This window comes from Ceratotherium simum, chromosome 19, assembly GCF_057802395.1.
Source record: "Ceratotherium simum simum isolate JZ-2026a chromosome 19, ASM5780239v1, whole genome shotgun sequence".
NCBI lineage: Eukaryota > Metazoa > Chordata > Mammalia > Perissodactyla > Rhinocerotidae > Ceratotherium > Ceratotherium simum.
The window spans coordinates 672,574-697,425 of NC_141918.1; the positions used below are offsets into that span (position 1 = coordinate 672,574).

Below are 24,852 nucleotides of genomic sequence, written 5' to 3' on the forward strand. Positions count from 1 at the left end.
GCTGCTGACCTGACGGCTCTAATTCTCAGTCTCCCTTTCAGTAAAATGGAAGTGAGAACAACACATCTTGTAAGGATTGTTTTACGAGCTAAAAGATGTCATTTATATCAAGGGCCTACCGCATCAGCAGGCACATAGAAGTACTTCCTAAATGTTAGTTTCTATATCTGTTTGCTAAAATGATAAGAAAAAGAAATATCTTTTACTTTATCATGAACACATAGTCTGCCACTGCCTTAAACGTCTTTTGTATTTTTCCAGGTGAATGAAACCCAGTTTTGTGTTGATATTCCTGCTGTGAGAAACTTCAAAGTTTCAAATACACAAGATGCTGTAGTGTCCATAGTGGATTACTATGAACCAAGTAAGTGTGTTTTGGAGTTCCTGATACTTTAGGAGTTAAGCATTCATTCGCTGATTCAAAGTGGCCAGCTATTGGATTGGTGTCTTGGGGGTGGGTGTTGTGGGGGGAGTGTAGGAAGTGGGGGAGCAGATGAGCTTCCCATTTAGATGAAGACAATTGATAATTTACAAAGGTCACATGATACATTTAGCACATGCTATTAAAAAGTAATGTTTTTGCTCATAATATTTTTGGTTTTTAAGTCACAATTACAAAATTCGCAAAGAAAAATTTACAAAGAGAGGCCAGTTATGTTCAATTTCAAGGTTTTGCTTCTGTTGGAAGTACCCATTCCTTCTGGTTCCTCTTTGAGATGGGAGTTCTTCAGGAGACGACATGAACAGTGTCCGCAGTGGAAAAGCCTCAGCTGGCTGTAGCTGTTTCTTCGTTGAGGGAGTGTATTGTTTTGCTAAAATTTATGCATTATAACAGACTTTTTTTAGCATATCAAAAAAATATAGTCTGTTTGGAAAATAACTTGAGCTTCTTTGATTTTACTGGTAACCTCTTACTTTATAAAATGTTAGAAATTTAGGATATGGGAGTAGAGATCTGGTTTGGAGATCGCCTAAGCTAATTAGGACGAATCGACATTCAGTCACAGAGTGACTTTTTGTGGGTGTGCAATCTCCAGGCTAACGCTTCTACTTGTAGTAAGACTTATTCTGGGAGTGGCCTGGTGGCGTAGTGGTTTTATTACAAGTAGAAATGTTCACAGGCTCTGCTTCGGTGGCCTAGGGTTTGCAGGCTCAGATCTCAGTGTGGACCTACACACCGCTCATCAAGCCATGCTATGGCGGCATCCCACATACAAAATAGAGGAAGATTGGTACGGATGTTAGCTCAGGGCCAATCTTCCTCACCAAAAAAGAAGCAAACAAACAAACAAAAACCCCACTTATTCTGAATAAGCACTCCTGGTGGCTCAGAATTGTCAGAATGCATGAGAATTGTGAACCCTGCTATGTGTTAGGCAGCTGTAGATAATTACACTTTAAAATAAAATGAACTTGTTCACGTTGTTGGTAGTGTTTGATAGAGTATTCATTTAAGACTGAGGCGTGCTGCCACTTACTCTCTCTCTCCTTGTAAGTCCACAAGCCAGTTCCTCTCCTCTTTTGCCTCCTGTTGGAGTTGAGGGAGAGCGTTCCTCCAACTTCTTGTGGGGCATTTTGGAGACTGATGCACCACTTTTTTTCTGGTAGAAGGATGGGATACACTGTGGAGACTCAATGATAGTACCTAGTTACCCAACTTTGTGATTTAACCTAGTTGAAAAATTCTCAAAGTGATATTTCTTAGGTGTATGGAGAATATTTTATACATTTAAGAAGCAAAAAAGATTGTCTATGTAATTTTTTTGTGGCAAACAACTTTATGAGGAGGACATTTTAAAATGAAAACATGGGAAAGATCAGAATAATAAAAACCTAGCAACCCATTTTGGAAAATCCTAAGGTTACAAAATATGTTTATAATATTAAAAAATTGATGAAAAATCATGAAGAAATTTGAAAATAGAATGTTTTTAAAAATTAAAATCATTTATGTTTTATAGTAAGCTTACTGTAGTGTTATAGGTGCTTTCTATAGTTTTCTGTGTTAGCTTATACTGTGAAATTTACCCAACTTAAATAGTTTTTGAGACTGTGTGCTCAACATTTTAAAACATTGAAACAAGGCATTGCATAGGCCAAGTTCTCTTTGTATGTTCGTATTTTTAAATAAAGTCCATGGTAATATTTTTCTCGGAAGTTCTGATGATTAGCACTTGATTTGAAGGCGTAGGAGGTGTCCCCCTGCAGTGAGCTCTCTTGGGAGGTGAAGCAGGCCTGCGTTGGAAGGCCTTCCTGCTCCTGGCAGCCAGTCTTTTTGTGCTGCGATGGTGGCCGCAGCTGCAGCCTGTTTTCCCTCGTGAGGCTGGCTGACTGCTGGTGGTGGAGAGACTGAACTGGAAGCATTGTTTCTTTCGTGGATTTGGTTAGCAGCTTGGGCCCCTCTTGAGCATTTCAGTTATTTCTTGTAAAGAAAAATAAAATTATGTGAAGAGTGGAAAACTGAGAAAAGTGTATTGAAATGCTCTTAAGTTTTGGCAAAGTAAGTGTTTCTAAACAAGGGAGCTGTGTAAGCTGATGTTTGCCTCTCTGCACAGGGAGACAAGCAGTGAGAAGCTACAACTCTGCAGTGAAGCTGTCCTCCTGTGACCTCTGTGGAGATGGCCCCGGCTGCCCTCCTTGTGAGAAGGGGGCTGCAGCCTTCTCTCCTCACTCGTCAGTCATTCTCGTCTTCTGTTGCACGCTTCTCTTCTCTTTGCAGTGTTGGCTGTGATTTATTTTTCAAGGACTCCATATAATACTTACATTTCCAGAAGTTGCATGTGATTGTCTTGTTTCGTAATCAAATATTGCCTCTATTGTGAAATACAGTGTTTTTCTTTTTCTGGGCTGGGATGCTGTACAGCAGTCTGAGATGTGTGGCTGCACAGGGGTCTTCCCCTCACTGCTGTGTGGAACCAAAGCCAGAATTATTGCAGTTGTATGTCCTGATTTCCTCCTCTTAAAATCTTGTGGGATCTTTTTTGGAGGTGTTATTTTCTCCAGAATAAATGCATTATTTTAGATTAGTTATTCTGTTCATTTTCTAGAAGAACTGAGCTTAGGTTCTTAAGCATTGTTATACACCAGTGCTTGCTTTAGCAGTAAAGACAGATTTCTGGGAACTGGGAGAAAACAACCAGAAGGAGGAGCTTATTCTGTCTCCCTCCCACGTCCACCCTGCCCTGCTCTCCACCCCACCCCACCCCACCCCCAGTGGGCTCAGTATATCTTTCTTAATTGGATTTTACTTCTTTCCTTTTAGAATGGAGGTGTTGAGGTTATCCTTTTTAAGGAAATGGTGTTTGCCCACCCCAAATGTAGTCTCATATCCCAACCGTTGCCCTTCCTCTGCCTCTCTTCTGGAGAGAAGGCGGAGAGTGGACCGTGCCTCCCGTGCTCTGCACTCTGTTTAGGTGGAGGGTGCAGAAACCTGCCCATAGGCGGGGGGGCGCGGCTCTCCCTCTGGTGTCCTCAGCCCGCGTGGCTCCGTGTCGGGGCTGAGTCAGGGAGCGCTGCCACACGTGCCTTGTGTGCCTAGACTAGAAGAGCCTAGACCAGGAGACATGGGCTTTGTTAGTAATGGGGGCGATAAGCCGGGGGTACAAGAAGTTCCAGTGTAAGACACGGCAGACTGACCTCCCTGTGGTCTGGGAAGGAGGCTGGGGTTTGTCGGGACCAGGGAGTCTTGATGTGACCTTGACCTGAGTGTCGTAGCTGGTGGCCGGGGTCCTGTAGAGGCTCTTCTAGGCTCGGCTGTCTGGGGACATCTAATGCGTGCTGTGAACCTGTGAGAAGATTTCTGAGTTGGAAGCACCTGGATCAGTGGTTCCCCTATATTCTGAAGGACAGGATTCATTTATCTGGGTGAAAGTTAAAAAAAAAAATTCCTTTCCTCTGCCCCCTCGTTTTCCTCCTTTCCCTCTTCCTTCTTGCTCTCCTTCCCTTCTTCCTTTCTTCTTTCCCTTCTAAATATATTGAAATATTTTAGATATATCCAAAATTAACTAAAGCTCTTTTACTAAATCTGGGAAGTGTTTTAATTTTACTCCTTAACGGCGTTTCTCTCAAGTGGATGTGGGGAAGATGATTGCCATGGGCCCCACAGAGTCTGTGTCACACTATTTTCAACTGATCAAAAAGCAATCCATCAAAAATAAAGTCTGCAAATATATCTTTTAGAGTTAATTTAAAGAAATTTTTTTGTTTTGCTGAATTTTAAGAAATTATAGTGGAATGGATGTTCATGTATTGCTTATGGATATTTTGGATACCAAGGTAGGAATTACCAACTTTCAGTTCAAACTTTAAGTTTAAAACTCAAGACATATGTAGGAAATATATCCTCAGAGTGGTCTGTGGAGAGAGAGAAAATAAATGTCAAATAAATAAACTTTATTTACTTTCAAGTGAGGAAAAGTGTTTAGGTTTCTTACACCTTTGAAACACTCTGCTCTAAAAAAGGCCCTTGTGATGTTGGGGCTGCCTGGGTGGTGTTTTCGGCTTCATGCCCTGGGACTTCTTTAGAGATGAAAGTGTCTGTAATGAAGCTGGGGGAGGGTGTGATACCCCTCCCCTGCCCTGCCCTGGGAACTGTATACCAACCATCACTACCTTATATTCTCAGGAAATGATTTATACTGAACGTCTAGTGTAGTGTGTTAGGAAACACTAGAATGGAAAGGCCATTGGAAGACAGCTTGTATCTTTTTTATATCATATTTCTTCATATAAAAACTAGAACTCTAATACTTTTTTGTGAAGTACTTCAGATTTTCAGATTAAAAAGTCCTGTAGCTCATCTCGTGACACATGTCTTTGATAAATTTGTGAGAAGTGAGAGGAGGAGGAGGAGGAAGTAATGGTCAGTCAGCGCCGCCTCGGGTGCATGGGCTGCAGATGCCTCCTTCCTCCTTCCTTTCCTGAGAGAACTGGCTCTGCTGCCCAGGGACTTTGAATTAAAAGTGGTGAAAAAGCCACAGGCATAGGGAGGAAAGGAGGACGTGTAGTAGCAGTAATTAATAGTATAGACTGTTTGCTTTTCTTCAGATGCTGTGAATAATAATGTTAAAAAACTCATTTTACTTTGTTTGCTTATGCTGAAACTCTTCTGTTTAGAATGATATCAGTTTCCTTGACTGGTATGAACTAATTTAAAATCCCCCTTTCTCCTACTGACGGGACCTGATCGAGACAGCAGCCTTTGTACTTCAGTGCTGGCTGCTTCCAGAGACTGGAGGCTGGAAGTAATGAGTAGCCAGACAATTCAAGGAAAGAACAATGCTTTTACATTTGCTTTCCCGATCTTACTACCTTCAGTTATAATTCTAAAAAAGATGTGAAAGTAACCACCAGTCAGTTCTCTGTATCTGTGAGTTCGGTTAAAATATGCCCAGTCAATGAAATGCTTCCTTTTATTGTATTGTTCTGTTATACTTCATGTTTTTCAAAATATTGTAACAATGGTGTCTTTGGTTTAGTATTTTGGTTGTATTATAATCCGAGGAGCATTGTGCTAATATGAAATCCAGATATACATCTATTACCTAACTGTTTATCACTTATATATGCAATACCATATCATACACCTGGAAATTTGCAGAATTGTAGATAGCATAATTCTCCCTGCTCCCATTCTTTTGACCTTGGGTATAGTTATTTTTTTTAAAAGTTACATTTAGGAGAGAGGTCAAGATGGCAGCGTGAGCAGCCTCTGAACTCACCTCCTCCCGTGGACACAGCCAATTTACAAATACTCGTGGAAAAATTACCCCTGAGACAGAACTGAAAACTGGATAAGAGGAACTCCTGCAACAAAGGACAATCCTAATTCAGGTGGAAGAGGCAGAAACTCCTTCTGGAGAGAAAGAATGCCGCCTTCGCAAGCTGCAGCACCTCACGGCTGCAGGGAGCAGACCACAAGTACGCAGCCCTCTCTGGTGGAGTGGGGCCCTGAGCCAGGAGCGCCCCGACTGTGGGCATTTTGTGGACCCAGCACAATCGAGACAAGTGGCATAATATCTGACCTTGCCTGCTACTAAAACGTTGGGGAGTACCCCCAGAAAAGCTGGTTCACAAAGACATTAAAACCGGCTCTTAAAGGGCCCACGCGCAAACTCACCCGTTTCAGAAAGCAACCTAAAATCAGCAGAAAGAAAGGTGCACAGTGCTTTGGTGAAAAGAAACTCACCTGATAGGCCCTGAGTGCATCTCGGTGAGAGGTGAGACCTCTCCAGGGACTGGGACATTGGCGGCGGCCATTGTTGTGGCCTGGTGTGGGCCTGCTGACACAGATGCCATTGGAGTTCTCCCTGGTGCCTGCTAGCCCAGGGTCTGCCCCACCCACTAGAGCACCGATTTAATCCAGCTCAGCCAGGGCAGGCAGCCCACCCTAGAGACTGGCCGCCCCCCCCCCAACAACAGGCCCTCAGGCAACTTGTGGGCCTGCATAGATTGGTGACTGGATTCTCTGCAGCCTGGCAACTGAGCCGACTCCAGTGGGGCAGGACGTGCACAAGGAGCGGGTGGCGAGTGTGGGGGCGGTGGTGGAGTGTGTGGGGATCCTACCGTGGAGAGACTGGGTCCACTTCCAAGGTTGGGGCATGCACACGGGGCAGGACTGGGTTGACTGTGTGTGTGGACTTGTGGGCGGCAGGGCTTGTCAGCTGCAGAAGACTAGTGCTTCTCAAAGACCCACGTGGGGGTTTGCCCCACCTTCCAAAGCCTGAAACAATTGGGTGCTCCCGTGCTTGAGGCCAGCCTCACCCAGCTGCAATTCTCAGAGAGCTGACAAGAGACCTAAAGGCTGGAGGCTTATAGCAATTGTAAGCCCCGGAGCCTAACTGCCTTCCACGCTGGGGGCCTACTCACTTAAAAGAAATACTGCAACACAAATGTGGTATTAGAACTTGCAGCCAACTGTGCTGGGGCTCCCCACACCTGATAAAGAGACTGAAGGGCCCACAACAACTACAAGCAACTGAGCATTACAACAGCTGGCCAGGAGCATAACTGGGCCTCCCTGGGTGCCTACAGGGAGAGCAAACAGGCCACAACTGAAGGACATACATAGCCCAGATAGGGGTCACCCCTGGAACATAGAGAACTGGGGGAAGCACACTGGAAGCCTCCTAAGACAAAACTTATATAAGGTCACCTATCCAAGAGCAGGAGACGTAGCTGACCTACCTAATACGTAGACACAAGCACAGGGAAAGAGGCAAAATGAGGAGGCAAAAGAATACATTCCAAGTAAGGGAACAGAACAAAACCCCAGAAGAGGAACTAAGTGAAACAGAAATGAGCAACCTACCTGACAGAGAGTTCAAACAAAGAGTGTTAAGGATGCCCATGGATCTGGGGAGAAGAACAGATGAACTCAGTGAGAATGTCAACAAAGAAATGGATGATATAAAAAAGAACCAATCAAAAATGAAGAATACAATGCTGGAAATGAAAAATTCACTAGAAGGACTCAAAAGCAGAGTAAAGGATACAGAAGAACAGATCTGTGAGCTGGACGAAAGACTAGAAGAAATTACCCAAGGTGAACAGGTAAAAGAGAAAAGAATTAAAAAGAGTGAGGACAGTCTAAGGGACCTCTGGGACAACATCAAGCGCACTAACATCTGTGTTATAGGTGTCCCGGAAGGAGAAGAGCGAGACAAAGGGGCAGAGAATCTATTTGAAGAACTAATAGATGAAAACTTCCCTAACCTAAGGAAGGAAACAGACATCCAGGTACAGGAAGCACAGAGAGCACCAAAGAAGATAAACTCAAAGAGGCCCACACCAAGACACATCATAATCAAAATGTCTAGAATTAAAGATAAAGAGAGAATCCTAAAAGCCACACGAGAGAGACAAGTTACATACAAAAGAAACCCCATAAGGCTATCAGATGACTTCTCAGCAGAAACTTTACAGGCTAGAAGAGAGTGACACAGTATATTTAAAGTGCCAAAAGGAAAAAACTTACAGCCAAGAATACTTTACCTGGCAAGGTTATCATTCAAAATGGAAGGAGAGATCAAAAATTTCCCGGACAAGCAAAAATTAAAGGAGCTTGTAACCAAGAAACCAGTGCTACAAGAAATGTTAAAGGGACTGATTTAAGGGGAAAAAAGAAGACCACAAATAGGAAACATTAACTATTTTCATGATAGGAGAGTAATGGATACAAATGCACAAAAAACAGGTTAGATATGATATCAAAAGCATAAAAGGAGGGAGGAGGGAAGTGAAAGAGTAGAGCTTTCAGACAGGTCAAACTAAAGAGACCGTCAATTCTGTATAGAAGGAGAAAGGAACAGAGAAGGACTACTAAAACACTGAGAAAAAAATACGTTAAAAAATGGCAGTAAGTACATACTTATCAATAGCTACTTTAAACGTCAATGGACTAAATGCTCCTATTAAAAGGAATAGGGTGGCTGATTGAATAAAAAAACAAGACCCATATATATGCTGCATGCAAGAGACACACTTCAGACCTAAAGACACTCACAAACTGAAAGTGAAGGGATGGAAAAAGATACTCCACGCAAATGGCAATGAAAAGAAAGCTGGGGTAGCAATACTCGTATCAGACAAAATAGACTTTAAAACAAAAACTGTAAAAAGAGACAAGGGCATTACATGATGATCAAGGGAACAATTCAACAAGAGGATATAACACTTGTAAATATCTACGCACTCCAATGTAGGAGCACCTAAATATATAAAGTAATTATTAAGAGACATAAAAAGAGAAATAGTAACACAATAATAGTAGGCGATTCTAACACTCCACTTACACCAATGGATAGATCATCCAAACAGATCAATAAGGAAACAGTGGTCTTAAATGACACACTAGAACAGATGGACCTAGGAGATAGATACAGAGCATTCCATCGCAAAACCGAAGAATACGCGTTCTTTTCCAATGCATGTGGAACATTCTCCAGGATTGATCACATATTAGGCCACAAAACAAGTCTCCATAAATTTAAGAATATTGAAATAATACCAAGCATCTTTTCTGACCACAACGTTATGAAACTAGAAATCAACTATAGGAAGAAAATCAGAAAAGCCACAAATACGTGGAGATTAAACAAAATGCTACTGAACAACGACTGGGTCAACGAAGAAATCAAAGAAGAAATCAAAAAATACGTGGAGACAAATGAAAATGAAAATACCACAGGCCAGTATTTATAGGATACAGCAAAAGCAGTTCTAAGAGGGAAGTTTATAGCAATACAGGCCTATCTCAACAAACAAGAAAAATCTCAAATAAACAATCTAACAATGCACCTAAAGGAAATGGAAAAAGAAGAACAAAGTCCAAAATCAGTAGAGGAAGGGAAATAATAAAAATCAGAGCAGAAATAAATGAAATAGAGACTAAAAAAACAATAGAAAAAATTAATAAAACCCAGAGGTGGTTCTTTGAAAAGATAAGCAAAATTGACAAACCTTTAGCTAGACTCACCAAGAAAAAAAGAGAGAAAGCACAAATAAGTAAAATCAGAAATGAAAGAGGAGAAATTACAACAGACACTTCAGAAATACAAAAGATTATAAGAGAATACTATGAAAAGCTATATGCCAACCAATTCGATAATCTGGAAGAAATGGATAAATTCTTAGAATCACACAACCTTCCAAAACTGGATCAAGAAGAAATAGAGAATTTGAATAGATCAAATACCAGTAAGGAGATTGAAACAGTAATCAAAAACCTCCTCAAAAATAAAAGTCCAGGACCAGACGGCTTCCCTGGTGAATTCTACCAAACATTCAAAGCAGATTTAATAGCTATCCTTCTCAAACTCTTCCAAAAAATTGAGGCGGGGGAAAGTTCCCTAACTCATTCTACGAAGCCGACATTACACTGATACCAAAACCAGACAAGGACAACACAAAAAAGGAAAATTACAGGCCAATATCACTGATGAACATCAATGCAAAAATCCTCAACAAAATACTAGTAAATTGCATACAACAATACATTAAAAAGATTATACACCATGATCAAGTGGGATTTATTCCAGGTATGCAGGGATGGTTCAACATTCGCAAATCAATCAACGTAATACACCACATTAATAAAGTGAAGAATAAAAATCACATGATCATCTCAATAGATGCAGAGAAAGCATTTGACAAGATACAACATCCATTTATGATAAAAACTCTGAATAAAATGGGTATAGAAGGAAAATACCTCAACATAATAAGGGCCATATATGATAAACTCACAGCTAATATCTTCCTCAATGGTGAAAGACTGAATGCTATCCCTCTAAGAACAGGAACCAGACAAGGATGCCCACTGTCACCACTCCTATTTAACATAGTACTGGAAGTCCTAGCCAGAGCAATCAGGCAAGGAAAAGAAGTAAAAGGGATCCAAATTGGAAAGGAAGAAGTGAAACTGTCACTATTTGCAGATGACATGATTTTAAAGACATAGAAAATCCTACAGAATCCACCAGAAAACTTTTAGAAGTAATAAACGAATACGGTAAAGTTGCAGGATACAAAATCAACATAGAAAAATCAGTTGCATTTCTATACACTAATAACGAAGTAGCAGAAAGAGAAATTAAGAATACAATCCCATTTACAATTGCAGCAAAAAGAATAAAATACCTAGGAGTAAACTTAACCAAAGAGATGAAAGATTTCTACACAGAAAACTATAAAACATTGCTGAACGAAATGGAAGAAGACACAAGAAATGGAAAGATATTCCGTGCTCTTGGATTGGAAGAATTAACATAGTTAAGATGTCCATACTTCCTAAAGCCATCTATAGATTCAATGCAATCCCTATCAAAGTTCCAACAACATTTTTCACAGAAATAGAACAAAGAATCCTAAAATTTATATGGAACAACAAAAGACCCCAAATAGGAATCTTGAGAAAGGAATCTTGAGAAAAATGAACAAAGGTGGAGGTGTCACACTCCCTGAATTCAAAATATACTACAAAGCTATAGTAACCAAAACAGCATGGTACTGGCACAAAAACAGACACACAGATCAATGGAATAGAATCGAAAGCCCAGAAATAAACCCACACATCTATGGACAGCTAATCTTTGACAAAGGAGCCAAGAACAGACAATGGAGAAAAGAAAGTCTCTTCAACAAATGGTGTTGGGAAAACTGGACAGCCACATGCAAAAAAATGGAAGTAGACCCTTACCGTACACCATACACAAAAATTAACTCCAAATGGATTAAAGACTTGAATGTAAGACCTGAAACTGTGAAACTTCTAAAAGAAAACATAGGCAGTACGCTCTTCCACATTGGTCTTAGCAACATATTTTTAAGCACCATGTCTGACCGGGCAAGAGAAACAATAGAAAAAAACAAATGGGACTACCTCAAACTAAAAAGCTTCTGTACAGCAAAGCAAACCATCAACAAAACAAAAAGACATCCTAACAATTGGGAGAAGATATTTGTAAACCATACATCTGATAAGGGGTTAATCTCCAAAATATATAAAGAACTCATGCATCTCAACAACAAAAAAACTACCAACCCAATTAAAAAATGAGCAAAAGACCTGAACAGATATTTCTCCAAAGAAGATATACAGATGGCCAACAGACACATGAAAAGATGTTCAAAATCATTAACTATCAGGGAAATGCAAATCAAAACTACAATGAGATATCACCTCATGCCCGTCAGAATGGCTATAATTATCAAGACAGGAAACATCATGTGTTGGAGAAGATGTGGAGAGAAGAGAACTCTCATACACTGCTGGTGGGAGTGCAAACTGGTGCAGCCACTATGGAAAACAGTATGGAGATTGCTCAAAAAATTAAGGATAGAACTACCATATGATCCAGCTATTCCACTGCTGGGTATTTATCCAAAGAACTTGAAAACACCAATGCGTAAAGATAGATGCACCCCTGTGTTCATCGCAGCGTTATTCACAATAGCCAAGACTTAGAAGCAACCTAAGTGCCTATCAAGGGACGAATGGCTAAAGAAGATGTGGTATATATACACAATGGAATACTACTCAGCCATAAGAAACGATGAAATCCAGCCATTTGTGACAACATGGATAGACATTGAGGGTATTTTGTAAAGTGAAATAAGTCAGTAGAGAAGGTCAAATACCATATGCTTTCCCTCATTATGTAGTAGATAATAACAACAACAAACAAACACATAGAGACAGAGATTGGATTGGTGGTTACCAGAGGAGAAGGGGGGAGGGAGGAGGGTGAAAGGGATAATTTGGCACATGTGTGTGGTGAGGGGTTGTAATTAGTATTTGGGTGGTGAACATGATGTAATCTATGCAGAAATAGAAGTATTATGATGTACACCTCAAATTTATACAATGTTGTAAACCAATGTTACTGCAGTAAACAACAACAACAAAAAACACATTTAGCCCTAATTTCTGTTTATAGTCTGGCAATATAATACCAATTATCTTTATTTTCATATAATTCAATTATTTCATTCAACATTTCTTCCCATCTTATGACATTTAAAAAAAATCAGAGCTATGATTTTTCTTTGTCATTTTTATTTCTTTTTTTTTATTTTATTTTTTTTTAAAGATTTTATTTATTCAGTCTTTTCCCCCCAAAGCCCCAGTAGATAGTTGTATGTCATAGGTTCACATCCTTCTAGTTGCTGTACGTGGGACTCGGCCTCGCATTGGATGGAGAAGTGGTGCCTCGGGGCGCTCCTGGGATCCGAACCCGGGCCGCCAGCATCAGAGCGCGCGCACTTAACCGCTAAGCCACGGAGCCGGCCCTGTCATTTTTAAAAGAAGCCATTTGATTAAGCTACTGGCATATAATCTGGAGTTCTTTGTAACCACCTTAGTTTTTCAAATTTGCTTTATTGAAGTTTAATACTGATTTCTATAAAAATATGTTGTAAATACCTCCTTGATAGGCTTCTTAACATAAGGACAGTACTTATTCTGAGTTTGCCAAGTGGCTCCCATTGGTCCAGGTGCCATTATGTATTCTTGAGTGCCTCATTTTCTTGCATATTGTAAATCTGAGACACCTACAGTAAGTGGACTCGCTCTTGGATAAACTTTAGAACCGTCTACACTCTCAGTAAGGGCTTCTGTTGGACAGAACAGTATATTCTTCGTTTTCCCTTGTTTTCAAATTCCAGCAAAGCATAGCACTTTTAAGGACTTAAAAATTTCCTAATGTCTATTTGAATTATATTTATGTTAACATCTTAAGTTACATTGGGAGTAATTTGAGGTGCAGTTACTTTTATCATGACTATGTTCTTTTTTTTTTTTTAAAGATTTTAGTTATTTATTTTTTTCCCCTTAAAGCCCCAGTAGATAGTTGTATGTCATAGCCACACATCCTTCTAGTTGCTGTATGTGGGATGCGGCCTCAGCATGGCCGGAGAAGTGGTGCGTTGGTGCGTGCCCGGGATCCAAACCCAGGCCGCCAGCAGCGGAGCGCGCCCTTAACCGCTAAGCCACGGGGCCGGCCCTATCATGACTTTGAATAGAGGACCATTACCCTACTTTCTTCAGGAAACTAAGCAGTAAATATAAATTTTTAATTAAGCATATGTCAGTGAGTGTAGGCTAGTTTCAAAACTATTCTAGCCAATGATTTACATTTTCCTGTACCTCATCAAAAGAGTGCCACATTGCATCATTCTGTAAAATGTTGTCATTTTCATTTCAATTATTGTAACACAGGAAAACAGATATTTCCTAGATGATTTCTGAGTTTCTCACTTCAAAGGACGCTTGTATGTTGGTATGTGTGTGTCTCTGTAACAGGGATGGTATTGATACCTGTGTTGCTACGTGTTTAGGAATAATTGTATCTCATGTTGTCATGAGGCCACGATTTACCACTCTCGTGCCCAGTGTGTTGAGCCAGCGGTGGAGGGTAGTTCCACGTTCCATTCGTAGGTCTTTATGATTTATCTTTGAGAGCTTCAGTAGAATGTGGCTGTATTCTGGTCCTCCACACCTTTATGTTTTGGGTTTCAGTAAGGTGCAGCTGATGTGGTAGAGTCAATTTCTTTTGTACACAGCAAGCTTTATAAAATTTTATTTGTAAATCCCCTATTTTGAGAAGTTGTTTTGCATATGAGAAAAATACTGTTGAAACAAAACGTTATTTTCCCAGAAACTAAAGCTTTATATATTGATCAAGGTGATTCTGAAAGTTTAAATTTTAAATGTTAGAATGTATGTTATCATTAATTGTACTCTATTATGCATTCAATAGGAAATTATGGTTTATCAATAGAAAATAAAATTCTCATCTATTTATTATCAGTGTTCTTTTTATTTTGTCTTAAGTCATGTCTATAGCACATCTCCTTTATCTAAACCTATTTAATTGGGAGAAATGGGGTGTCTGAGGGTAGGTTAGAATAGGCATTATTGTGATACAAGAGTTTGACATGAGTGAGGTGAAAGAAACTTGACCCCCAACCCCCTTCACCTCTCTCCTCGTTTTTTGGTTTTGGTGTTGGAGTGGGGTCTGTGGAGAGGTAAGTGATATACAGATAAAAAGGTGAGGTGAGGACTCGCTAACTCAACATCTGGAAATTATATAGAAATATAGAGGGCACGGTTTGTGTACATGGGAAAGTGGAGGGATGGATTGTTGCATCCATAGCAGAACACTTCAGGTACGTTTTCTTGATTTCTACCCAGTGTTTTTTTAACAATTTTCCTGCTATGCATTTTCTGGGCTTCTGCAAAATGCTAAAGATAGTATAGTGGCTCTGAATTGGGGATGATTTTGACCCCAAGTGACATTTGGCAATGTCTGGAGATAGTTGTCATTGTCACAACTGAAGGTGGTGCTACTGGCATCTAGTGGGTAGAGGCCGAGGGTGCTGCTCAGCATCCTGCAATACACAGGACAGTCCACAACAAGGAATTATCTGGTCCAAAACATCAACAGTGCTGAGGTTGAGAAACGTCCTAGCTAAGTGATGCTGGCCACTTCTAGATCACCTAGTAATGTCAATTAATTTAATATGATTAATTTAATGCCATTCTTACACAACAGTAAACTCATTAATTTAATGCCATCTTTAAACAACAGTAGAGTCATTAGAATCAGTGGACAGGTATTTAGATTGACAAATAAGTCTATATCTCAGCTCTAGGAAACTTAGGGTGGAGACTGGGGAAAGATGTGGTAATTATTTTTTGAAAATGTCTATGTTGGTAGTTTCCAAACTTGGTTGATTAATATACTCCCCTAAAGAACTTGGTTTAACAAAAGAACCTTGGTCTGTCTTCTAGAAATCCTTATTCAGCAAGTATAGGATTAGGTTCTGAGTCTGAATTGTTAAGCTTCCCGGTGATTCTGATGATCATTTCAGTCTGGAAACCACTGGAATACGAAATGGTTTTCATGTCGTTGTGGATCCTGTTCCCTTAAGTGTGGGTGTGACCCGTGACTTGCTTCCAGCCAGTCGAATATGGCCAAGGTGGCAGAATGTAGCTGATTGTGGCGCCCCTCCTGCTGGAGTGTGTCCAGCCTTTTCTGGCTTTGCAGAGGTGGACTGTCCTGTTGTGGGATGCTGTGTGGAGAGGTCCCTATGGACTGAGAGCAGCTTTTAGGAGCTGAAGGCAGCCTCCAACTGACAGCCAGCAAGAAGATGAAGCCCCGATATCTGTAGGGAACTGAGTTCTGTCCACAGCAGTAGATCCTTCTCCAGTCGAGCCTCAGTGGAGACTGCAGCCCCTGCTGATGCCTTGGCTTTGGCCATGTGAGACCCTAAGCAGAGAACCCCACTAAGTGCCCAGATTCTTGACCCACAGAAACTGAGATAATAAATGTGTTGTTTAAGTTTGTGGTAATTTGTTATACAGCAACAGGTAACTAATACACAAGTTTACCAAAAAATTAGTTCTGTTGTATGTACTAGCTTATTCCTAACTGTACACCTGCCATCTTTTCTGTAGTTAAGGGGCCTGTACACACTTCCACATTATCCCTGGTGCCCAGCGCTCCCTCCACAGCCACTGCCACTGTGTCACCGCACCAGAGAGGGTCTGTGTCCTCTGGGGTCCTCACAGCTCCAGAGCGACACAGATGGCCACACTGAAGTGAGAAGCTTCTCCCCCTGACTCTGTGCTATCTTCATCCCTTGGATAGAGTGGGGCTGCTTGTGCCTCAGTGCACACGGAGTTTTCAGTGGAAACCATTCTTTCAATTTCTGCTTATAGTGTGTCTCTTTCTCTTTCTCTCTCGCTCTTTCTATCTCTGTCTGTGGTTCAGACCTAAGTCCAAAAGGTTGGGCTGCATGCTGTGGGGTACAGATACTATACTGTCTTCCCAAGTTGTCTTCTTTCTGACATCATGATCTCTCTCTCTCTTTCTCTCTCTCTCTCATCTCATCTCTCCAAAATTCTCAAACAAAATTCACTCCTGGTACCCCTCCCTGTCAGTAGTTCACTAGACACCTTCATATATAGATACCCTGGTGGATAAGAGTGTAGGCTTTGGTGCCAGGCAGGCCTGGGTTCAAATCTTGGCTCTGCCTCTTGTCAGAGGGGAGAGCCTCTTCTCCTCTGGGGTTTGTGACATAGAATGTTCCCTAATTCTCTCTTTCCCTTAAGTCACTCCACCTCAAAGGAGACAGGGTGCTTCTCTGAATTGTCAAGTTTGGAAGAATGAATTGGAAACAGTGGATGCATCTCCCTGCTTCTCCATCTTGTGTCCCACACTGACATCCACCTGGCTTCCTTTGTGCTGACCCAGGTCTTGCTGGGCCCATTGCTGCCTGGGATGGGTGAGGAGGTCTGGCCAGAAGTGGGCTTCAGTGGGCAGGTCCACTGGGTTCTCACACCCAGGCTGTGTCTTCCAACTTAGGTTTTATCAGGAATAGAGTGAATATTCTGATTCCTTTATCTGTTGACTTTTGTAAACCAGATGGGGATGAAGGATGCTGTTTATTGCATTCCCTCGGAGACCTCTACCAAGAGTGTGATCTTGGCCAGGCTTTGCAATATCTGGTACATATGAGGTGCTTAATAAACTATGGTTGTAACTGTATGTCTGCATGTGTCAGTGGATATAGTTTAGGCTCTAGCTGTAAATGCATAACTTGGGGAAGGAGGGAAGGGAACCCTCCCATTCTCCAGCAGAGGCGTTGCCTCTAGGTGGGTCCCTTTGATGCCTGTACCCTGTTCTGATGTCTTTAATGCTCACAGTGGAGTGATAAATCCAGATTACAGAGATTCAGATATAGGGGTATTGTGCCCCTTGATCTAGTATGTTGTCCCATCAGGCTGTACAGGAACATGATGCATCACCTCCCAGACTTCTACAGTGTCCCCACAAAGATGTTTCCTATGCTAGCAGAGTAACTTGTGGTTGGAGTCTCAAGGCTTTCTTTAGGCCATCTCCCTCTTCTTCCCTGGTCTTATCTCTCTTCTTCATTCTGAAGTTCCCACCATCTTCACTTTTCCTGTCAGTTACTTCCTCTTAGAAATCAACAAGTACTGGCTCCCCTTTTGCCTTCAGTTTTCTCTTCAACTCATGTGAGCTAAGTCCAAGCTTTCTCCAAGCAGGAGTGCTTGTTCTGCTGCTAGGGCACGTCCCTAAGGTGGAGGCATGACGAGAGGACTTTGGGTGATTCTCCACTCTGATTGGTAGTTGGCTTTTACTCTCTAATATTATCACAGTTATCTCAAAGATTAGACAACTGCATGAGTTCTGGATGAGGGAAACATTAAATGGCAGAAGACATAAAAGAGACTTGATGGTTAAAAAAAGTATGAATCAGAGACAAGAGGGCAAATCCCTCAGGTTTCTCAACAAAGGAGGTATTAGTTTGCATATAGCCTGCGTGTTTCAGGGTGTTACGCCTGGTTACTAATGTCACAATGTAAGAAAGTGGACCACCTGGAGTTCATATGGAGCAGAGCGGCCATAATCGTGTTAGGATGAAAGATGAAAGGATGTGGGGATGCTTAGCTGGTGAAGGAAACAATATGGACTCCAAACACTTTTCTTTGCAGATCTGAAAGGCTGCCACCTGCACGCTCACGTTGCAAAGTCATTACAATTGGATAGATTTTGGTACAATATTAGGAGAACATCCCTATTTCAGAAAGTAGTGACCACATGGCTCCTAGAGTTGTTTAGCAGAGACTGTTGATCATTAGTTTAGAAACTTCTTAAATTGGTATCTTATCCATTACTTTTTTTTTGCATTGAGTGTTAAAAATGGTTGGCGTTAAGAGGTTTTCTGGTTTAGCTCCTGTTACAGATCAAATTGTGTTCCCCCCAAAATATATGTTGAAGTCCTAACCCTCAGTACCCCAGAAGATGATGACCTTATTTGGAAATAGGGTTGTTGCAGATGTAATTAGTTAAGATCAGGTCATACTGGAGTAGGGTGGGCTCCTAATTCAATATGACTAGTGTCCTTATAAGATTATAAGAAGATGGCCATGTGATGACAGAGACACACCAGGAGAATCCGTGTGACGACAAAGGCAGAGATTGGATTTATGCAGCTACAAGCCAAGGAACACCAAAGATTACCAGCAAACCATTAGAAGCTAGAAAGAGGCAAGAAAGGATACTTCTACAGGTTTCAGAGGTGAGCATGGCCTTGATGACACCTTGATTCTAGACTTCTGGCCTCTAGAACTGTGAGACAATAAATTTCTGTTGTTTTAAGCCCCCAGTTTGTGGTACTTTGTTATGGTAGCCTGAAGAAACTAGTACAGCTCCCCAATTTTACTAAGACCCAGAGAAGTGAAGAGCCTTGCACAAGATCTGTGGCTTCTTTTTCTTCCTTTCACAACCTCTTAACAACAAAATTGGGACTTCTGTCTGACAAGTGGCAGGCACTCAATAAATATTTGTGGACTGAATAAACCCACTGCTTCACACTGATTTGAATGCTAGTGTGTTGATGGCTTTCCCAGCTCCTGCCTCCTGTCCTACAGACCCCATGCTGATGGCTAAGCCCCTAACATTGACCCTCTGCTCTTGGCAGTCCTGCCTTCATGCCTCCACACACATGTGGGAGAACTGGAATCGCCATCCATTTTAGGCTAATTTTTAAAAAACTCGTAGAGTAATGGCAAATACATTTCACTTTCAACACTAGCTGAAATCATATGGAAATGACAGCCTAGAGGGATTCTTGAGGCCACTTCTGAACCCAAGAGGAACAGGAGCTGGAACCAGCTGTGGATGTCTGCGTGGGTAAGGCAGGGTCAGAGGTAGCACTTGAACTGGAAATTTGCCATTCCTGATTTAGGGTCTGCATTACGCAATTTAGCATTTAATTATATTGCCTTGCACTGTGAACTAATTGTTTTTATTGGTGTTGTTCTTGGTACACTTACCACACTGTAAGCTTACATTTTTAGAATTTTCTACACTATACCATAGACTCTCTCTCCATGTATATATGATCTCTCTGTCTATCATCTCTATCTATCTATCTATCTATTTATCTATCTATCTATCTATCTATCTATCTATCTATCTATCTCTATCTATCTATCATCTGTCTATCATTTATCTATCTATCTCTATGTCCATATTTATGATAAATGCTGTCTGACTGATGGACCCAGTGTGTTCTGTAGGCTCTGAACTATAGATTTATACATGATGATAACACAATAATAATAAAGTTATGCACTTCAGGTCCTGGCATTCCAAACAAGTGAAAACAGACAATTTCTTTTTTTTCATTTTGGTGAGGAAGATTTGCCTTGAGCTAACTTCCATTTCCAATCTTCCTCTTTTTTTGCTTGAGGAAGATTGTCCCTGAGCTAACTTCTGTGACAATCTTCCTCTCTTTTGTATGTGGGATGCCTCCAAAGCACGGCTGATGAGCGGACTAAGTCTGAACCTGGGATCAGAACCCGCGAATCTGGGCTGCTGAAGTGGAGCGTGGTAAACTTGAACCACTCGGCCACAGGGCCGGTCCTTCTTTTTTTTTTTTCTTAAAGTCTTTGATTCTCCAGTTTTAGTGTTTTTTTTTTTCTTTTTTCTTTTCCTCTGCAAGTTACCACACGTTTTGTTTTCCTAGGAATTGGTTAACAGATATTAAAGAACAGAAGTTATTTAGGCATATAAGGTAAGTTGGTAAATTGGCAAGTAAAAGCTTGTGGTTTGACAGTTTTTATTTTTCTCTTTCATTTTAAAGAAGCACACTGGAAAGGATTTTTTTCTCTGATCTTGAGAAATTCCAACTAGGTTTGTATCACTTTCCTCAGTAGCTTCTGAGAGTCCTATACTCATTTTTCCCCCAGATTTATTGAGAAATAATTGACATACATCACTGTATAAGTTTAAGGTGTACAGCATGGTGGTTGATTTATATATATTGTGAAATGATTACCACAGTGGTTCAGCCAGCATCCATCTCCCCATATAGGTACAATAAAAAGAAAAGAAAGAAGATAAGAAAAAGAAAAAAAATTTCTTTTTGTGATGAGAGCTCTTACGATTTACTCTCTTAACAACTTTCTTATATGTACACCATACAGCAGTGTTAACTATAGTCATCATTTTGTACATTACATCCCCAGTATTTACTTATCTTATAACTGGAAGTTTGTACATTTTGACCACTTTCCTCCAATTCCCCCTCCACCACCCACTGCCTCTGGTAACCACACATCTGATCTCTTTGTCTATGAGTTTGTTTAAAAATTTTTTTTAATTTTTGATTCCACATATAAGTGAGATTATACAGTATTTGTTTTTCTCTGTCTGACTTATTTCACTTAGCATAATGCCCTCAAGTTCCAACCACATTGTCACAAATAGTAGAATTGCCTCCTTTTTTATGGCTGAATAATATTCCATTGTATATACCATGACTTCTTTATCCATTTGTCTATTAATGGACACTTCGGTTATTTCCATATCTTGGCTATTGTAAATAATGCTGGTATGAACATGGTCTTTTTGAGTTAGTGTTTTCATTTCCTTTGGACCTATTCCCAGAAGTGGAATTGCTGGATCGTATGGTAGTTCTAGTTTTAATTTTTTGAGGATCCTCTATAATTTTTTTTGTTTCAAAAATTTTTTTGAATTATTTATTTATTTTAAATTTATTTTTTTATTGAGGTAACATTGGTTTATAATATTATGTAAAAACAATAACAGACATCAGCATCATGGTGGAGTGAGCTTTCCTGTAAACTCTCCCTGGATAAGATACAACAAAAAGGACATTCACATACCAACAAAGGACACCCACACAGCACAAAAGGACATCAGAGACCCTACGTAGCCACACATCTGAGAGTGGACGTGCTGGAGCCCCGGGAGGAAGAGGGAAGAGGTAAGGAGAAATCCTCCCCCTCCCTATCAGATCAGTGACTCTGGGTCCATGCGGTTCCCAGAGAAGGGGGAGGGGAGGCCCTCCACGGGAAAACCATAGCTCTCCAAGTTCTCTCACAGCCTGTAGGAAACTCACACATGGAGATGTTGGAACTGTTGCAGGAGTGCCATCAACATCTGAGCATCCCAGGAGAGCAGAGAGCGAGGGAAGAACTAGAAGCCCCCTGGGAGCCCACTGGGATCAGGCAGGCAAAAGAGAGAGCCCCTCCCCCCCCACACCCCCTGCACTGCAGCTCAGCCCATCAGTGACAGCAGCCAGGGAGCAACCCCAGAGCAGTTGTGGAACAGCCACAGGATTGCAGGGAGCTCAGATTACACAGCCCTGATCCCCACTCGGTGGCAACAGGTGGAAACTGCAACCCAATATTTCCAGGATGAGGAAAAACAATATGAATACAGCAAGCATGATGCAAAAGTATATTAAATTGCCAGACCAGAAGGAAAATGACAAGCACCCAGAAATCAACCCTGAAGGCACAGAAATTCATAACCTAAATGACAGAGAATTCAAAATAACTATCATAAAAAAGCTCAAGGAATTCCAAGAAAACAGATAAGCAATTCAACGAGATAAGGAGTTTCTTCACAGAAGAGATTGAAATCATAAAGAAAAACCAGTACTGTTGGAGATGAAGAACACAATGGAGAAAATAAAGGAAAATCTGGACTCTTTAAAGAACAGAGCTGACAATATGGAGGAAAGAATTAGCATTATAGAGGATAGGACTACAGATATGCTCCAGATGAAGGAGGAGAGAGAACTAAGACTAAAAAGAAATGAAGAAAGTCTCCAAGAAATATCCAACTCAATTAGGAAATTTAACATAAGAATTATAGGTATTCCTGAGGGAGAGGAGAGGGAAAGAGGAACAGAGAGCCTATTCAAGGAAATAATAGCTGAGAACTTCCCAAATATGTGGAAGGAACAGGAAATACCAGTAAGTGAAGCCAATCAGTCGCCTAAATATGTCAACAGGCAAGGGTCCTCCCTGAGGCCTATAGTAGTAAAGCTATAACATTATGTAAAACATAATGTAAAACATATGTAAACATTACGTAAAACATGGCAAAAGTCAATGACAAAGAAACAATATTAAGGGCAGCTAGACAAAAACACAAAATAACGTACAAAGGAACTCCCATCAGGCTCTTAGCAGATTTCTCAACAGAAAATTTACAGGCTAGGAGAGACTGGAATGATAACATTCAAAATCCTGAAAGTCAAAAACTTTCAGCCAACAGTACTCTATCCAGTGACAATATCCTTCAAATATGATGGAGAAATAATAACTTTCCCAGACAAACAAAAGCTAAGGGAGTTCATAGCCATGAGACCCCCAACTACAAGAAATGCTCAAAAAGGCTCTCATGCCTGAAAAAAGGAGAGAAAGGGAATACAAAGCTTGAAACAAGGAAAAAAATAGGTAGACAAAATCAGAAACAGTAGATCTTTATCAGAATAAGTTAGCAACCACTTAAATACCAAAATCAAAGATCAAAGGAAAGAAAACACCAAAAATAAATATAACCTCATCACTGTAAACACACAAAAACAACACAAGATGGAATAAGTTGTGACAATAATAACTTAGAAGGGGAAGAGGAAAGAGATCGAATCGACTTAATCTAAGGAAATAAGAGGCCATCAGATACTGGCCTATCTCATCTACAAGATTTTATATACAAACCGCAAGGTAACCACTAAACAAATAATCATAACAGAATCACATATGATACATAAAGAGAAAACTAAAAGAGTCTTAAGACAGAACTACCAAACTGAATTGGTAGTCCAAAACACATGGGACGAGAAACAAAGGAAATGCAAAAGAACCAGAAAATAAGCAATAAAATAGCAATATTAAGCCCTCATATATCAATAATCACTCTAAGTATAAATGGATTGAACTCCCCAATCAAAAGACACAGAGTGGCAGGATGGATTAAAAAGCAAGACCCAAGAGTATGCTGCCTCCAGGAAACACATCTCAGCTCTAAAGATAAACAGAGGCTCAGAGTGAAAGGATGGAAGACAATACTCCAAGCTAATGGCAAAAAAAAGAAATCAGGTGTTGCCATACTCATATCAGACAAAGTAGACTTCAAGATAAAACAAGTAATGAGAGACAAAGAGGGGAAATATATAATGATAAAAGGGACACTCCACCAAGAAGACACATCAATTATAAATATAATCCACCCAACATAGGAGCACCAAAGTACATAAGCAAATATTAACAAACCTAAAAGGAGATATTGACAACAACACAATAATAGTAGGGGATCTTAATACCCCACTTACATCAATGGATAGATCATCCAGACAAAAAGTCAATAAAGAAATAATGGACTTAAATGTAAAACTAGACGAGATGGACTTAATAGACATATACCGAGCACTACACCCAAAAACAATTGACTACACATTCTTCTCAAGTGCTTATGGAACATTCTCAAGGATAGACCATATGTTGGGAAACAAGGCAAGCCTCTATAAATTTAAGAAGATTGAAATCATAACAAGCATCTTTTCTGACCATAATGCTATGAAACTAGAAATCAACTACAAGAAAAAAACTGGGAAAGTGATGACGATGTGGTGATTGAACACATCGTGCTACTGAACCACCAATGGATCACTGAAGAAATTAAAGGAGAAATCAAAAAATACCTGGAGAAAAATGAAAATGAAAATACACCATACCAACTCATATGGGATGCAGCAAAAGCAGTCCTGAGAGGGAAACTCATAACAATACGGGCCCACCTTAACAAACAAGAAAAATCCCAAATAAGTAACCTTAAACTACGTGTAACAGAATTAGAAAAAGAAGAACAAACAAAGGCCAAGGTTAGCAGAAGGAGAAATAACAAAAATTAGAGCAGAAATAAATGAAATTTAGACCAAAAAAACAGTAGAAAGGATTAATGAAACAAAGAGTTGGTTCTTTGTGAAGATAAACAAAATTGACAAACACTTAGCCAGACTCACTAAGAAAAAAAGAGAAACGGCTCAAATAAATAAAATTAGAAATGAAAAAGGAGAAATTACAACGGATATCACAGAAATACAAAGGGTTATAAGAGAATACTATGAAAAACTATATGCCAACAAATTGGACAATCTAGAAGAAATGGATAAATTCTTAGACTTGTACAGCCTCCCAAAACTGAATCAAGAAGAAATGGAGAATCTGAATAGACCAATCACAAGTAAAGAGATTGAAATAGTAATCAAAAACCTCCCCCAAAATAAAAGCCCAGGACCAGATGGCTTCTCTGAAGAATTCTACCAAACATTCACAGAAGATTTAATACCTATCCTTCTCAAACTATTCCAAAAAGTAGAGGAAGATGGAACATTCTTGAGGCCTAACACATTCTATGAGGCCAACATCACCCTGATACTAAAGCCAGACAAAGACAATGCAAAGAAGGAAAATTACAGGCCAATATCACTAATGAACATAGA

General features: G+C 40.3%; 1 protein-coding gene across 1 annotated transcript in view; it reads left to right on the top strand.

The window, feature by feature from the left end:
• CD109 (CD109 molecule) overlaps window positions 1–3,026 on the top strand; it is a 137,867-nt gene extending 134,841 nt beyond the window's left edge. Inside the window, exons 32-33 of the mRNA XM_014781068.2 lie at window positions 262–364; window positions 2,556–3,026. Coding sequence (XP_014636554.1) covers window positions 262–364; window positions 2,556–2,731 — 279 coding nt within the window. The 3' untranslated portion in view covers window positions 2,732–3,026. The remainder of the gene's footprint in view (window positions 1–261; window positions 365–2,555) is intronic.
• The last annotated feature ends 21,826 nt before the right edge of the window (window positions 3,027–24,852 follow it).